This window comes from Lissotriton vulgaris, chromosome 5 (genome assembly GCF_964263255.1).
Source record: "Lissotriton vulgaris chromosome 5, aLisVul1.2, whole genome shotgun sequence".
In the NCBI taxonomy this organism is placed as follows: Eukaryota; Metazoa; Chordata; class Amphibia; order Caudata; family Salamandridae; genus Lissotriton; species Lissotriton vulgaris.
In genome coordinates this window covers 1,875,869,772-1,875,886,511 of record NC_141693.1, presented here as the reverse complement: position 1 = coordinate 1,875,886,511, position 16,740 = coordinate 1,875,869,772, and the positions used below count along the sequence as shown (strand labels likewise).

Sequence of the window (16,740 nt, the reverse complement as noted above, 5' to 3'; positions counted from 1 at the left end):
GGCATAGCCGGCCGGGACCCAGCCCTTGCATGCACATTGAAGCTCCACTTGGCAGACTGCACACTGCAGGCAGCTGCAGCTGAAGCACACAGGATCACACATACAGTCTGCACTACTGGGGCTGCGCTGAAAACCAGACCTCTTAAAGAGGACACGAGCTGTCGTGTTTCTATCTAGGACCCTAATTCGATATTCCCGATTCAAGCCCTTATGTGGTTATAATCAATAATATCCTTATAAAGGCATAAGAATCATATCCATATTCAGTAATAGCCCATGCAGTCCAAAGCACAGCACGGCTACTCCCATCGATTCCTAGAAAGCACAACACGTTCTTTAAACAAACCAAGCCTCCAGCAGCCCGGGAAATCCCCCCTGCTTTTGTTTTGATTTGAACAAGAACTCCTAAAGTCCAGAAAGAACTGTTAGTTCTTAGTGACGTCTTATGTCCAACCTTACGTCAAACTCGGCACCTTTCAGGTATAAATATACCAACAGTTGCCTTAAGCAAACACACGGTGGTTTGGAGCAGAGCGGCTATCTACTTGACCGAGAGCCCAGCTGATGCGAGAGCCCGTGGAAGCCGCCCCTCCCGTTTGACGCACTGAGAGAGACGCTGTCTTTTTCTCCAGCCGAGAAAATCCAGCTCCGGTGTTTCCAGCCAACACTTGCGGGGTGCTGGGAGATCGAGTCCTGAAGAAAGAGATACCAAACCTCCCACATTCTATTACCAAGGTACGGAGCTGACTATACCCTTAAGAGAATTCTTGATGCAGATTCTTGGCAAAACAATCTTAACCAACTTAACTTAAACTGCTACTTCCTTACTCCTTCCCAAGTATTAAGCTTAGGTCAGGTACACCGGGGTAGGCGTAGTTAGAAGCACCAGTTGAGTACGTTAGTCAATGTTTTTATGTATGTATATATTTTATCCATTTTAAAGTACCATATAGCTAAGAAACCATATCAATGCTTTTACAGTATTATTTCATAATACTACTTTTACTATACGCACTTTACTTTATGATAAGTATTGCAATTGTGGCAATTCATTTCTCTTGCATGAGAAAGAAGACTGCTCAATAAATAACACCTTTTTATTGAAAACGCCCGTCTCTCTATTTCTCTTCACTCTGGTGAAACTAAGTATGCACGGTTGACTGAGTGAAATAGCTGCCTATTGTTTTCACACTACTCTAGAGATACACTCTTATTCTGAGGGAGCAAAGTTGTCATGTTTATGCGGTTGTCAGAAACTGAATCCCTTCTCGTCTGAATCAGGGAAGTTCATCCCTCCCTATTCATTCAAGAAAGTTTCTAGTGACCTCTGAGCTAGCTGGCGCAAACCTAAAGTAAGTCTAACATAGTCAGTAGAGACCTAGATGACCTCAGTCCTATGTCTACACTGCTGTTTATGTTATTCCAATGCGCAGAGCCTATTGGGAAAATAGGAACTACACTACAGAGGGAGAAGCCATCTTGTAAAGGGTTAAACCCGTCCTTGCTCCTATTGATGCTCGGAGGTCGAAATATTAAGAAATGTTGAATTAAATGAAAAAATTAAATATAAAACGTTTGCCCTTACTTTAACTCTCGACATATCGTCTGCCATGGTCTCTTGACAAAAAAATTTGAAATATTAAAAACGAAAACTATAAAGACATGCCCACCACAAGTACAACAAGGGAGGGCGAGGGTGAGACAGGCAGGGGAGCAAGAGTAGAGCAATGTCAACAAGCGGGCGCAGACACGCTAATTGAAAACAGATGGCCCCTGCGCGCCACTGCTAGCTCCTGCAAGGTGGAAGCCAGCACAAGCACGAGTGTAACAAAAGTGCAGACCGATTTCTAAAGGTCACTCCTAGAGTAGCGCTGCACGCTGTGCTAGGCTCGACCTAAACATTTCGGAACTGTGATTCTAAGTGCAAAGGGAAAGGGGTCAGTGAGTGTCAGGATGTAGTCGGTGAGTGTGAGGGCAGGGTCAAAGACGTGACTAATCAGCATCAAAATATTCAATAGCTATGGTCTTTCACCTTCTGCTAACTGCATATAAAATAACGCGCACACCTTAAATAGAAGATAAATGCAAGTTGAAATAGTAGATGGAAAATGCACTCTTTTACGTAACAAACCCCCAGATGCATCAATCTCTGATTCTGCAAATTTTAATTTGCGAAAAATACCGAATCGCTAATTAGAATTCGCAGAATGGGAGGCATCAAAAAAAGCGTTTCAAAAATGCGATTCGCAGTCGGCCGCAATCGGCGATTGCGATTTTCGCTAAATTGCAAAAAAACGCAGAATCTCCTGTTTCCCATGTTGAAATTGCGATTTCGCAATTACCGAAATCGCAAATTGCGATCTGGCAAATTGCGAGATCGCAAAAGCGGGAAGTCGCATTTCGAGCACAATGATGACATCACAACCACGAAGTAGTCAGTTCCCTCACTCATTCTGAACACAGAGCTGGAGAGAGGAAGAGGCACAGCACTGAGCTCTATCAGACACACCCTGCAGCCCCACAAAAGGGCATACATCCAACTCCAGAATGTCCCAGGATGCAGCAGCAAACAGTGCAACTGGCAGGAAAATAAAAATAAAATTTTCCGATCAGGAGCTGAAGTTCCTGATCCAGGGAGTCAGCAGGGACCAAGATAGGCTTTTTGGGAAGGAATCCAGGAAGGTGCCTGAAGCAGACAAAAGGCGCATTTGGCAGCGCATCAGGGCGAAGGTAAACTCTGTAAGAGTGACCCAGGGCGCAATTGATAAGCTGAAGAAGAGGTGGTATGACCTCAGTGGCCGTGCAAAAGAGCGCATAGCAGAGAGACTGGGGGAGCTACATGCCACGGGAGGAGGAGACCCCACAGTTCCGGACAACACTCCACTCGAGGACCATGTTGAGGATACCATCAACCCAGCAGCCTGCGAGGGGGTCACTCAGCTGGACACCTCTCGACCCACACAACAATCCCAATGTAAGAGCCATGCAACTGCGACCCCGTCCCCTAACAATGCCCATGCCCCCAGAGCTAGCCATTTGACAACCCCAGTAATGCAGGCCATGCACAACAGAATCACCATATTGCATTGTGGGACCTGTAGTGTGACAATAGTTCCCTGATAGCCACACACAGCCAGACCTGTCAAGTGAAACATATCCCTAAAGCCAATCAGGGAATGCAAGCCTGCATGCATGTTGCCACATCCCATGTGCAAGATTCATATCATTAATCATGCACCCATTTACATCACAGGTGCTGCAGAACCACAGAGCACAGACAGCGAGACACTCCAAATTGAGGAGACCCCACAGGAGACGGAGGGAGAGAGCCTTCCTGCCTCACGACCTGGCCCGTCACACACACCTGCACTAGTACCATCACCTCCCCATGTGGACAGGGCCACCCCTGCAGCAACAGGAGGAGGCAACCACCCCATGCGTCACTCATGGCAGTGGAACAGGCCACACCACCACCCAGGAGGCAGACACGGCGCACAGCCACTGTGCGGTCGCAGTCAAGCGGCCGGTTGAGGTAGCTGCTCAACGTGGCCACACGAGCTGACAGGGGGCAACATGCCCAAGATCCAGGGCTTGGTATTGAATGCCGAATGCTAGCTGTCCACCAAAAGCAGGCACGGCACATGGCAGCCATGCAGCTGCAGCTTTCCAAGACTGCGCGCAATATGAACAAACTCACCGTAAGCGTGCAAGAGATGGCGGCTGCAGTGAGGGAGAACAGCCAAATCATGGTGTCGCAGCATGACATCAGCTGCCGCCGCCACCGCCAGCTGCTGACCCGGCTATCAGCATATACCAGGTCAAACCACCTGATCAGAAATGCAACATCCCAACTGTCACGCCGGTCCCTGGCGATGCAAATCCAAATGGTGCAATGCTGCCAGGATGTTGCTAGGGTTACAACCGCTGTCTAAAACCAGAACGTGTGTAGCCATGGCCATGCAAGGGGGGAAGGGGGGGGTGATAATGACAGTGAGGGCAAATCCAGTCTGAGCAGCCTGTCCCTGCCGGTGGTACCAGGACGACGGCGCAGTACCAGGCCCAGTGCAGTATCACAGCCCGATACTGGCGAGGTGGATGTGGAGAGGCGACAGGGTGTGTCCGGCCGGAGGCGTAAGTGATTGACTGGACATGAGCAGCAGTGCCATGCTGATGTCCCAAGCACGCCTGCTTCGCAATCATGGGGCTGTATGACGTAATACAGTTTTCATGTTTTTTGAACAAAAAAAGTAAAAGAAAGATCCTACTCATGTCATTATTCCGTTTGGCATGCATGAGTGCAGTGTTGTGTGAGGGGTATGGGTGCACTAGAAATAATTCAGTGTGATGTTGTTGTGGCGCCTGTGTCCTTCAGCAGGATTCTCCCCGCGTGCATGATGCACATGTGCAGGTGGGCGGTTGTCCCCCTCCAACTCACTGCCAGAGATCTCCACAGGTATCCTCCGCTTGATAGCAATATTGTGGAGTATGGCACACACGGCCACGATGCGGCAGCAGACCTCAGGCTGGTATTTGAGGGCCCCACCAGTCTTATGTAGGATGCGGAATCAGCTCTTTAACATCCCAAATGTCCGTTCAATTACATTTCTAGTGCGAATGTTTTTTTGTTTTTTTAAAATATTTTTATTGGATTTGCAGTATGTAAAGCATTCCAGTTCAACAACCCCCCCTCCCTCTGATCCGACTTTGATCACAAATACTGTTTGAGCAACAATGCGACAATCCCCTCTCAGGTGAGTACACAGCCATTTATCCAACATCCCATAGCTGGGCAGGCGGCGATTGTAATGTGTCCACTAACATGAACGCCAATTGGTTACACCACCCCCCTCCCCCAGAAAGTAACCCCCCCCCCCACATAGTGCTGAAGTAGTCTCTGCCTTGCACTCCAATGCATCAATCTCCTCCACTTGGTCGTAATCTAGAGTCCTCGGTCGTCCTCTGTGGTGGGAGTGTCGCTTTTACTATTAAGGTATGTCTGGTACAACCCCCAAAAGTTTTTAGGACGACCAGTAGGAGGCAACAGCTCGCTGTAATTCTCGGACTGTGTACAGCAATATAACATATCATGTGCTCAGCGCTTAGGTGCAGGCGCGGGGCCTCTCATCCAACAGCAGGCCACCACCCTCCGAGCTATGAGCAGTCCCATGTCCACCAATCGCGGTGCGGCCCTGGGTTGCTTCCTGGTGAATCCCAGGAGCGCTAGCGCGGATCAGGCGTGGGTTCTATTTCTACTATGTTGCTTATCTCAGTAAATATCTTGTCCCAGAAATCCCATATACCTGGGCATTGCCATGCCAGGTGCAGGAAGCCTGCGTCCGGGGCGTGGCATCTCTCACAGTCCACAGTGTCACGGAGGCCGTACCTGCGCAGCCACGCCGATGTGTAATACACCCTGTTGAGGAACTTGAAGTGAACTAGCCGGTGTCTGCCATTAAGTGATAACTTCCTAGTGTTAGTACAGCAGTATCGATTTCTAGTGCGAATGTGCGCAGCATTGTAACACCGTTCCTGTGGTGTAGCAGGGTTGAGGTATGGGGTGAGGAGGTACTCACGGAGGCCGTAGGCGCTGTCACCTAAAGGATAGGAGCAGAGGGTCAGTGCCTGTTATGCGCAGCTACATGGTCTTGACATACTGTATGTGGGCATGTGTACTTACATAGTAGATGTCCTTCGCTAAAGTCACCCCTGGCCAAGCATGTGTATGCCGCTGTGCCTGAAGATGAACTAATCATGTGTGCTCCCCTGCTATTGGGCCACTATGTCGGTGATGATTGTCTTTGCATTGCAGACCATCTGGATGTTGAGTGAGTGGTAGGACTTGCGGTTCCGATACATGAAATCTGTCTCAGCGGGTGGGCAGATGTGTATGTGGGTACAGTCAATGCAGCCAATTACATGGGGGAATTGCGCGGTGTTATAGAAGTCAAGCTTTGTTTGATTTAAGTCCTGTTGGGTGGTTGGGAAGGTTATGTAGTGGTGTATCCGGGTCAGCATGGCGTCCAGGAAACTCTGTAGGCAGCGTGACAGTGTGCTCTGTGAGATCCCCCCTGCAACTGCAACTATCCCCTGGAAGCTTCCGGAGGCCAGGAAGTGCAGGCAGCAGAGGACCTGGACATGGGTGGGCACGGCATTGGCCCTCCTTGTTGGTTGCTGTATCAAGGGGTCAAGGTCTCTGATGAGCTTCGTTATCATTGCCCCATTCAGCCTGTATTGGGAGTAGATCTCTTCAGTCTGGCCCAGGAGTGTTATCCGCAGCCATATGCGCTCCTGGATCCTGCGTTGGTTCCGTGCTGCAGCCTGGAGCCTCAGCCGCCTTGCCACGACGTAGAGACCTGGCATTGTGAATTTCATCCTGCTCCTTGTGTCGAAACGCGTTGAAGAAACCGTCATTTTTTCATTAATTGTTCCATATGAATTATGATAAATATGTACTGTTGAAAACATGTAAAGTGGCATCATCTTTTATAATTCATCTTTTTTATGTTATTAATTAAAATTTGTGATTTTTAACTTTCAAGAAGTTTTGTGATTTTGTCTGTTTACATTGCCTGCTATTATTTGCCACACATTGCCCTGGTTTGTTACTTGTCATTGTACAGTGGGGAATGATGACATGTATTTTCTTTGTGATGAGGTCTCAGACTGTGACAGAAAACACTGTGAACATCTAAACCATTATTTCAAAATTGTATTATGACAGGACAAGATAGGATGCTGCAAAATATTTAAAAAGATTTACTTCTTTAATATAAAACAAATAATATCATAATATATGTATTTCAGTAATATGCAGACTATATCTAGTTCAAATATTTTTTATCTATTAAAAGGACGCACTGCAGTACTAAGCTGGCAACACCCTTAAATTACCTCTCGAAAAGAAGCTTGAAGTGGCTCAATTCATTAAATTCTATTGTGGCTTCCAAGCAGCCTTTACATTTGCTGATTAACTATGTGTTTCTTCTTTAGCTTTTTGTCACTGCCTCCTCTTCTCAGCACAGAAGACCACACCCCTTCCTATTAGTTTCAGCCAGAGGCACCTGAAGGTCGGCTCTAACATTCAGGGACAGTTGTTTGGGAACTCTGTTGCCTATTTACAAGCCCATTGCGCTGCTAGTGCATCACTATTTTTTACGCACTGGCAGCGGAGTGCCAAGCCATATCAACGAGGCCGGCAAAGCCGCTTTGTGTGGTATTTCATGGCCTTGGAATTCTATAGTGTAAGGCAAAGCAGCCTAATTCACGGCGTTTCCTAACTCTGTGTCAAAGTGGCGTTCCATGGGCGTTGCAGTGGGTATTCCAATGCAACACTCATGGATTTTGACGCATTCTCAGATTTACATGGACTTGTAAGCCTGGGAAGGCGTCAAAAGCCTACGCCTCCACAGAAGAGGTGTAACGAGGAGAAATATCTTTATCTCTATTCGTTTTTTCCTCTTTCTATGTGTGCTTCATTCTGCAGCACACAGAGAAGGAGGAACACGCCTCTATTGATTGTTTTTGTGCAAGAGGGTGTCCCTTCCTGCACATAAACAATCCTAAAATGCAATTCTGTCACTTTCATGTGTGCTGCTTCATGAAAGTGACAAAATGGCCTTTTCTTTAAAGGTTTGTTTATGTACAGGAAGGGAAACCTTCCTCTACATAAACAAACCATGGCTTTTTGCTTTTTCCATGTGTGCTGCACAAGGTGGCACACATGGACAGTGCATAGGGAAAGGGGTCGGAGAGTGTCAGGATGTAGTCGATGAGTGTGAGGGCAGGGTCAAAGACGCGACTAATCAGTACCGAAATATTCAATAACTATGGCCTTTCACCTTTGGGTAACTGCATATAAAATAACGCACACACCTTAAATATAAGATAAATGCAAGTTGAAATAGTAGATGGAAAATGCACTCTTTTACGTAACAAAATCTACAATCCTTGCAGAGGTCTTTATGTTTAACCACAAAATATAATGCTGGGTGGCACGGTGGGGAATGATGGCATGTATTTTCTTTATGATGAGGTCTCAGACTGTGACAGAAAGCACTGTGAACATATAAGCCATTATTTTAAAATTGTATTACGACAGGACAAAATGTAAATGTATTGGCATTTATATAGCGCACTACTTACCCGTAGGGTCCCAAGGCGCTTCGACCGCTGCGAAACCCTTCCTGGCTTCCCTGAGAGATGGTCCCTTAATGGGTGTATCTCCAGGGTGAGACCAGGCATCCCCGGCGGTCTGGTGGGGCCGTTAGTGAAGATGAGGCAAGCTACTGCCCAGAGTTGCCGAGTGTGATCGCTGATCAGAGTGGGCACCGAGGCGAGAGAATTATCGAGTCCGCTGACCCTGGTCCAGAAACCTGCCGCGCCGGGAATCGAACCCTGGTCCCGGGCCGTCCTCTGCTCTCGGGTCTGCCGCCTCTAACCAGTGAGCCACACTACTTCACCCACTACAAAATAGGATGCTGCAAAATATTTAAAAAGATTTACTTTTTTAATATAAAACAAATAATATCAAAATATGTATTTTAGTAATATGCAGACTATACTTAGTTCAAATATTATCTATTAAAAGGACGCACTGCAGTACTAAGCTGGCAACGCCCTTAAATTACCTCTCAAAATGTATAACTCTTTGTCACAATGAAGCTTGAAGTGGCTCAATCCATTAAACTCTATGGTGGCTTCCAAACAGCCTTTACATTTGCTGATTAACTATTTGTTTCTTCTTTAGCTTTCTATCACTGCCTGCTCTTCACAGCACAGAAGACCACATCCCCTTCCTATCAGTTTCAGCCAGAGGCACCTGAAGGTCGCCACTAACATTCAGGGACAGTTGTTTGGGAACTGTGTTGCTTATTTACAAACCCATTGCGCTGCTAGTGCATCACTATTTTGACGCACTGGCGGAGCAGAGTGCCAAGCCATATCAACGAGGCCGGCAAAGCCACTTTGTGTGGTATTTCATGGCCTTGGAATTCTATAGTGTAAGGCAGGGGTCTTCAAACTGTGGGGCGGACCCCAAGGGGGGCCGTGGAGCAATGCAAAGGGGGTCGCGCCTTCACAGTCATACTTCTTCCCAGGCCCAATGGCTTCAACCCCCCTCCTCGCTCGTCGTGTCTCTGAGCCGGGCTGCTGCTGCAGTGTAACTCGAGCTGTGGGCTGGGCTGGGCAGTGTCTGGAGTCATCTCCAACACGCCCTAGTTTTTTAAAGACCATTTGCATATTTACATGCCTTTGTAAACTGATTACAGAGGCTTAGTTTTTTTTCCTGGTTTCAGTACCCCCCCCCCCCCCCCCCCCCCCCCCGGGCTCCCACTGTGCCTGTTCCTTACATTTGTATTTTACAATTACTGCTGTAGTGTGAAAATGTATTTAATGAAAAGGAATATAAAGTAGGGTTTGCCAAAAGATAAATGCCTGCCTGTTTTGTTTAAAGAGCCTGCAAAGATCTCTTTTTGACACTAAATAGACTTTTAAATACAAAAATATCCATGCATTAGTTATGTTACTTTCTGTTTTTTTCTCTTTGTCAGTCAGGGATAATTGAGGCAGCCCTAGAACACAATTAAAAGTGCTTTCCATTTATATTTGTTGTTCGAAGTATGCACAGATAAGTGCTTAAAATACAGCTTTAGGTGTCTGCTTATGTACCAACTGGGCCATCAAAATAATCTGCTGCCAACCCTAACAGGGACGTAACACAGGCCCACGCAGCCCACGCAGTGGGGGGGGGGGGGGGGGGGGGCAAGCTCCAGGGGACCCCTTCGGGAGAACAGACAGTTTGTGCTGGTATCATTATAGCAAATAAATGAGTGGAGCAAAACTTTCACTTTCTTATTCCGCCGTAAATTGGGAACGTGTGCGAGGCTCAGGTTCACATAACAGGAAATTGTCAATGCCCTCTGTGTGCACTTGAGCCTCCAGAGGGTCATTGGCACACGTCACTAGCGCACGTCACTGGCGCCCCCTGATTTGCTATCCTCTTAGCTTCATGCCGCATGGCCCGCCCGCCGGAAAATAACATTCAGGTGGGCCCCTAATCTCTGAAAAGCTATTGCCAGCCAGACCGGGACACTGATGAGAGATGACTCTGTGTGACTCGCCATGTGCTCTTGTGCGGCTTTTTACTGCACCTGACTGTGGAATTGCAGCACTCGGGTCGGGTGAGTCATGCATTTCTGTTAAGTGTTGGCATCTTTCCGAGTGATAGTTACCAGCCATTAGTTGTATTTTCAAGTCTTCAAAGGCCTGGATCCTGGACATGACATACTAACTCGAAACAAAATCGTATTTATCGTTCGTTTGCTTTAAGTATTAGTCCCTATAACACATTGAAACGTGTTTTCTATTTATATTTCTTCTGTGAAGTTCACAGATAAACTGTAAAAATATGTACCAGCTGTGATTTTGCTTGTCATGTACTGGCTGGAACATCAGAATACCCACCCTGTGTTTATTTGATCTCTGCAGCAGGCACTTAACTGTACTATTAGGACGCAATGAAGTGCAATGACACGAGTGGGGGGAGAGGGGAGGCGATATGAGATGTTTTATGATGATTACTTTACTTTTATATTTTCTTAGTATACAAAATGCATTGTATAAGTATTTTAACCTTCCTATTCAGGGCTTTTGCTGCAGTTGAAAGATATTTTAGGGCTTCTCATTGATCAAAAACGTGTAATCTCTAATATTTATCTCTTACAACCACATTATTGCTTGATTTTGCTTGCAGGAAAATGTTACACTAAGTGACACACATTTTGCAGTTGAGTGTCCCTCATGCACTGAAACCATGGAAATGTCACACAGTCTGAAAACGTGGCTGCAATGTGTATGAAGCTTTCTCACAACCCTCTGCTTTCCTCAAAACCCCTGAAACTGGGGCCTTGCTGCAGCAAGAACTGTCTCTAGGCAGCTCCCCCATGTATGGAGCCTTCTCCCACCACCTCCTTTCCTAAGACCCCTGAACTTGGGGACTGACTGCAGCCAAACGCAATCATCAGGCAGAAAACCCATGTATCCTTCTCACACCTCTTCCTTCCCTCAAAAGCCCTGAATCTGGAGCCGGGGTGCAGCGATAAATACCCCCGTGCAGCACCTCTGTGTAAGGGCACTTATAGGGGTGCAGCTATTTCCAATGCCGTGTAGCCGTTTTAAGCTCTTCTTAGAGTTTCTCATTGCTTCAATGGGTGTAATTTCTGACATTTATATGTTTCTCTCATCTTCCTTGTTGGATTTTGCTCGCGACAAAGTGTCACTCATAGTCATTGAATGTCACTCATAATTACACTGAAGTTATGAAAATGTCACACATAAGCAATCCGAAACCTTTGCAGCTATGATTTAAACCTTAGTCACCAGAGTCATACTTATCGATAGTGCAGCAGGTGCACTCGTGTCGGAGCCCCAGAGTGTAATGTGGCAGTTGCACCCCAGTACTGTTTGTCTTTTATTACCCAATAGGGGTTTGAAGGCACACATCCCTTGCTGGCATTGTGGCCTGTTGTTCCCTGGGCGTGCCACCGTTTGTAGCCACTGAGCTTGTGCAGGCGACGCAGTGATGGCGTATTTGCTTGAAGCAAAACTAGAACGTGGTGCTTGCCCTGTGTGCATCCCCCACTTACTTCCAAACACAAACTGCTACAACAACAAAACAGGCAGGTATATTAGAAAGCCAGAACCTCCTGAAACGCATTAGCAAGACACGTATGTTTTACATTAATGCAGGGAAATGCATCTTCTTTTGTTGTCCGTTTGAGTTTTATTGTCAGCCTCATGTTGCTCCTCTTATTCAGTTCTCTATGTGCCCAGGACGCACTCTTGGAACGGAGGTCAAGGAGGTGGAGGCAACCTCAAGTAAAGAGGGTGCTGAGCTGAGTGTGGGGTGGAAGTGAGCATATGAAGAAGGGGTGCTGAAATTAAACTTCATTGTGGTTTGCAATAAGGGTATACAGTATGTCTGGGGCATGATGCTTACCCAGCCTCATAATAAACAAGAGGCCATGTGCCCGCGGGTTCATACGCTTTGCCTTGTGAACAAATATGCTTTTGTGCAAAATGTGTAACAGACGGACTGTGAAATGTGCTGCTGACTTTAACCTCTTCTCTGCCTAGGCTAATGAATATTGAGCTAGGCCAGCTTTCAGTGAGCATGTTACTAAGGGCTGAAAAACAAGCCAGCATGAGCTATGGTTAAAAAAAACAAATACTATTTAAAGCTGCAGTGTTATGCTTCCACATTCAACACAATGTTGGGTTTTGGCTTACTATGTATTTTTGGGCCAATGTAGCTTTCCAGGGCGTCAAGATAATTAAAATCATACTATTGACATAGATGGATGTACATATATATATGCAGTGCTATAAATGGAAAAAAATAAGTCCAGGTACTCACCATATTAAGATGTGATTGGGTTGGGGCTTGGACGGAGGGGAAGTTATGGGGCGGGGCTACATGGAGTGCTAAGGGACCTGGCCAGTGGCACAACTTTGATTTGATTGATATTTAATTGGTGTGCAAAACTAGTAACCCACAGGCCTATGTACATAAAATACAAATCTGGGATTAGCATGTTGTGTTTTGCAGCAAGCACATGAACCCTCTGTGCTAGCTTATGATGAGTCAAAACTGTTATCAGATAAAGCACAGATCTTTTTGGCAAGTACTTTTGTTGGTGTTTGGAAAACGGAACATGTGCAGTAACCTATTTATTGAAACTGGGGTCGAGCATAAAATGTCCCAATGGCGCCAACAACACACCTGGCCTCCCAGCGAGGCCTCAGCACCTTTTCACACTCCCACACCCACCATTGCCTGAATGTGATGGCATGGCAGAGAGGTCAGCTGAAACAAATTGCTTCTGCACTGGGCTAGCCCCTTAGGGCTAACTTGGGAACAGCCCAAAAGGCAGAGCCAAACCTGGCATTTCGGGAAGGCCTCAGAATGATACCTGCACTCCCCGCCTACCCCGGGATGAATGTGAAGCGCCTGCCTGGGAGTGAGCATGGGAAAAACACAACCTTTAGGCTGCCGAACGACCCTAGGGCCACAACACCTGGTCTGGCCTGGCCTCCCTGTGGTGCTTCTCAGCCTCCTCACACTCTCTTCTCCCCCGCCTGCCGTGGCCTCAGTGCGAGGAGTGCTTGGCAGAGGAGTACTGCAAAGACACTGCTTTTGGTTTTAGCTGTTCCACCTACTGAGCCCCGTGTCCCACAGGGGCCGATTTGTGAATGGCCTAATGACCAGAGGAACACCTGCCCCGCCTGACCACATCTATTAAGGTACAGTTTGACGGACTAGCAGGAAGGAATGTGGAATAGCACTGCTTGTGGGGTCTGGGCTAAGGTGAAGACGGCCCAAAACTACAGCCACAAAACTGGCCTCTCACTGGTCTCCCCAACTCTAAGCACAGCCTTTTGTGCTACGGCCTGTCTACACATTCCATAGTGACAGGGCTGGCTCTAGGGCAGTGCGATCGGTGTGACTGCACCGGTCATTGACTTGGGTTGGGGGCGTCATTTAAAAACAAAATGTATACTATCATTTTAAAAGCACCTGTTGCCGTGTTCCTGGCCTCCAGCAATTTATAGACATCAATTCAAATGTCAATATAACTCCGGTGATTTATCATCTTCCTGGAAAGAGGTTTGTCTAGTGGAAGTTTTGACTCATCACAAGGTAGTGCAGAGGGTTAAGATGCCTGCTGCTATGAACGTGTACCATGCAGATAACGAAGTGCATATAATGTAAATAGGTCAGTGGGTAATTGCTTCCGTCAGAAAGCTCCTTTTGTTACTTGTTGTTTCTAAGGCAAAATCCTAATATAGAACATTGAGCTATTACCTGTCATCCTAGAGCTGTATGCAAACTGCAAGGTATATATCAGAGCTATATATTTTTTTGCCCAGTCTTTCATCATCCTAATCTTGCAAAAAGGGTTCATTTGGGTAGAAAACAATTCTTGTCATGAAAGAGAACCCCTAACACTGATATTACGTTTTAAATTCTGAATTTGTGCTTTTCCAGAATAAGGACTCAAACTATATTGCCTACCAGTATCAATGACATGTCACTCCCACACCACACCTTGTAGTCCTGTCTGATGTAACATTTCCTATACACTGATTTACACACATATGATTGTCTCTGTGCATTGTGTGTGGTGTAAAGTGCTCCGACACCTTACGCTGGTATGAGTGATGCTATAAAACTAAAGGGTGATAGTGAGGGAATCCTATAGTGGTGGAAGGCTACAGCCTTCGCCAGGTGTTAAGCAGCACAAGGGCAGTGGGGACAGCATACTGTGTAGTGATCAGTAGTAGTGAACAGATCCTTTTTACCCTGTCACTGAAATGAGGCCTACAGACTCACTCACTTAAGTTCAGCTGCTGTGTGCTTGACTCACCCTTGGTCTACTTCAGGTAGATGTGCAGTGCTGCACTGGTGCAGTGACTGAGCTAGATATGTGTGTGCCTGGGAAGGGTACAGTACAGGGTTTTTAAAATGCTGATGCCTACTGTACTTATTATTGTTTTAACAGTGACTTAGAAATATCTGCACCTTCATGCACAAACCAAAGGGGCATTGGTTGACTAAACTGGTTTGATTTTTGTATGCTGTTGTGCATGTTATTGTTTGACCAGTCACTTGTTTTTATCACACAATTTGACAGTGTTTTCACCTTGATGCAAGAAGAAAGGGGGATAGCTTTACAAAACACGCTTGAGTTTTGTATATTGCTGGATTGCTGATTATTTTATTATGCACTTTGAAAGTATTTGCACTTTTTTCTTTGCTTCACCAGCTACAGTTAGTATAGATTCTGTCATTAGATACTTGCATATATGGTTTGTTTTTATCCTATATGATGCAGTATTGATGGTTTTGTTTGCACTGGTCTATAATATGTGGACCTGAAATTGTGGAATTAGCTTTGTTTACAATATAGAAATGATAAATACAGACACACATCTGCATCAATGTTCTGAAGCATCCAAGCAGTTTTCATCCTCAGCCTTGTGTGCCTGCCTGTTTATGCCCTGCTTTCTAATAATGCCCTGATGGTAGATATTGAAATTGCATCCTCAGTTCATTTAAAATACTATACAGTGGTTAATATTGAACAAAATCCCTGACAGACGCAAGCTTGTGGCATGCAGATAATTCACACCGGTTTATCTCTCTTGGAGCTTGCAGGATACAGGGTTATATCTTGTGTACTGCTCATGTATATTGTCAGTCAAGTCTGTTAAATTTCAGATTTGGGTTTGTCTTTCAAAGATTCAAGTTATTTTCCATCAATGTCAATTCTAATTCAGACCCAATGCAGTTGTTCTTTGTTTTCCAGCGATATACAGTTCCGAAAACAATACAACCTTTCCTTGGCATTGCTTTGATTCCTGTCTCAGTTAAATAATCTGCTCTTGACAATAATGTTACAAATGGTCTAGCTTATATGGTAACAGTGTTTCTTACTTTCTAATTAAAATTTTGAGTACGCAAATATAGGGGCATTTCATTAAATGTTAGAGGTTTCAATTCAAAATATACCACATTTTTGGGCAGTATGGCAAAGTGGTGGGCGGTGAGTCAGGGGGCCCCCCTCCATGTACTTTGCAGGGGGGCCCCATCAGGTTTCGTTACGCCACTGAACCCTAACCATAGGACTGTAAGTTTATTGCAGGATCAGCACATTATTTATTTCCTCCACCCTCGATCCCAGATTAATGCCGCAGTAGTTTAACTTAGATCTTAAACCTTACGCTGCCGTCAAGAACATGCTGAGTTACTTCAAGTGTATGGAAATGCACCCTGCTTTCAGACAACTCGCTCCTCATTTTCGCACTTCACTTTCACCCTCACCATGCACTCACACTGATCATCATGCACTCACACCATTCACCGTGCACTCACAGTAATCACAATGCACTCACACTGATCACCATGCCCTCACACCATTCACCTGCTCACCCTGCACTCACATTGATCACTCTGCACTCACAATGCACTTGCGCTGTTCACCCTATACCTCACCCTGTAGTCACACAAGTTCACTACTCATCCTGACTTCTTGTGACACTTCACTCACCTGACCCCCTCACTGCTCAATAAGTAACTCACTCAAACAAGCCCATCAGTAATCATACATTAGTTCGTCCCATTCTGAACTTGCATCCGCACCTAAATTCATACGCCACCTCACTCACCCTGCAGTCACTTCTCTTACCCTACTCTCACACTGTTGTATCGCTCACCATGCACTCACATGGGCACTCTTGTCACCCACACAGTGTGCAGAGGGTTAATGCGCCTGCTACAAAGAACGTGTACCATGCAGATCACAGAACTGAGTATGAGTAAACTATGAGTAGCGCTATAAAAAAATGGAATGTTTGTCAGAAAGGTGCTATAGAGAGATGAGAGGTTGAATGGGGAGAGTTCAGATGTTGTAAAGAGGGGTGAAAGAAAATGGCCTGGAAAGTGAGAGAAGGATCTGGATTTAGGAGAGGAGAGAGGGAAAGAAGGGAGGGGGTGAGAGGAAAGCTGCATGGGTAAACTGCTTAACTCTGCACAAAACCGCCAGGTTTTTAAGGGACCCCTGCCTCTCCTGGCCAGGGCCAGGTGAGCTTCTAATGTGACAGCACGTATTCCTGCGGAGTGGAAGGCCCTTGTCAAAGGTTGACTAGAAATCTTTCTGATGTTAATTACTGTATTTTGGTTAT

The 16,740-nt window shown here is 46.0% G+C and overlaps 1 protein-coding gene across 1 annotated transcript; it reads left to right on the top strand.

Moving 5' to 3' along the window:
- The first annotated feature begins 2,547 nt into the window (after window positions 1-2,547).
- LOC147717584 (t-SNARE domain-containing protein 1-like) lies at window positions 2,548-3,562 on the top strand. Its single transcript, XM_086919865.1, has 3 exons — window positions 2,548-2,974; window positions 3,254-3,366; window positions 3,422-3,562. The coding sequence occupies exons 1-3, from the start codon at window positions 2,548-2,550 to the stop codon at window positions 3,560-3,562; spliced, it is 681 nt and encodes a 226-aa protein (XP_086775991.1).
- Window positions 3,563-16,740: the final 13,178 nt, after the last annotated feature.

Bases quoted from the DNA above. Each gene is read 5' to 3' on its own strand.
- LOC147717584 (XM_086919865.1), top strand. From the start codon at position 2,548: ATGTCCCAGGATGCAGCAGCAAACAGTGCAACTGGCAGGAAAATAAAA. The intron at 2,975-3,253 runs GTAAGAGCCATG...TTTACATCACAG, and splicing joins ACCCACACAACAATCCCAAT to GTGCTGCAGAACCACAGAGC. The intron at 3,367-3,421 runs GCACTAGTACCA...CAGCAACAGGAG, and splicing joins CTGGCCCGTCACACACACCT to GAGGCAACCACCCCATGCGT.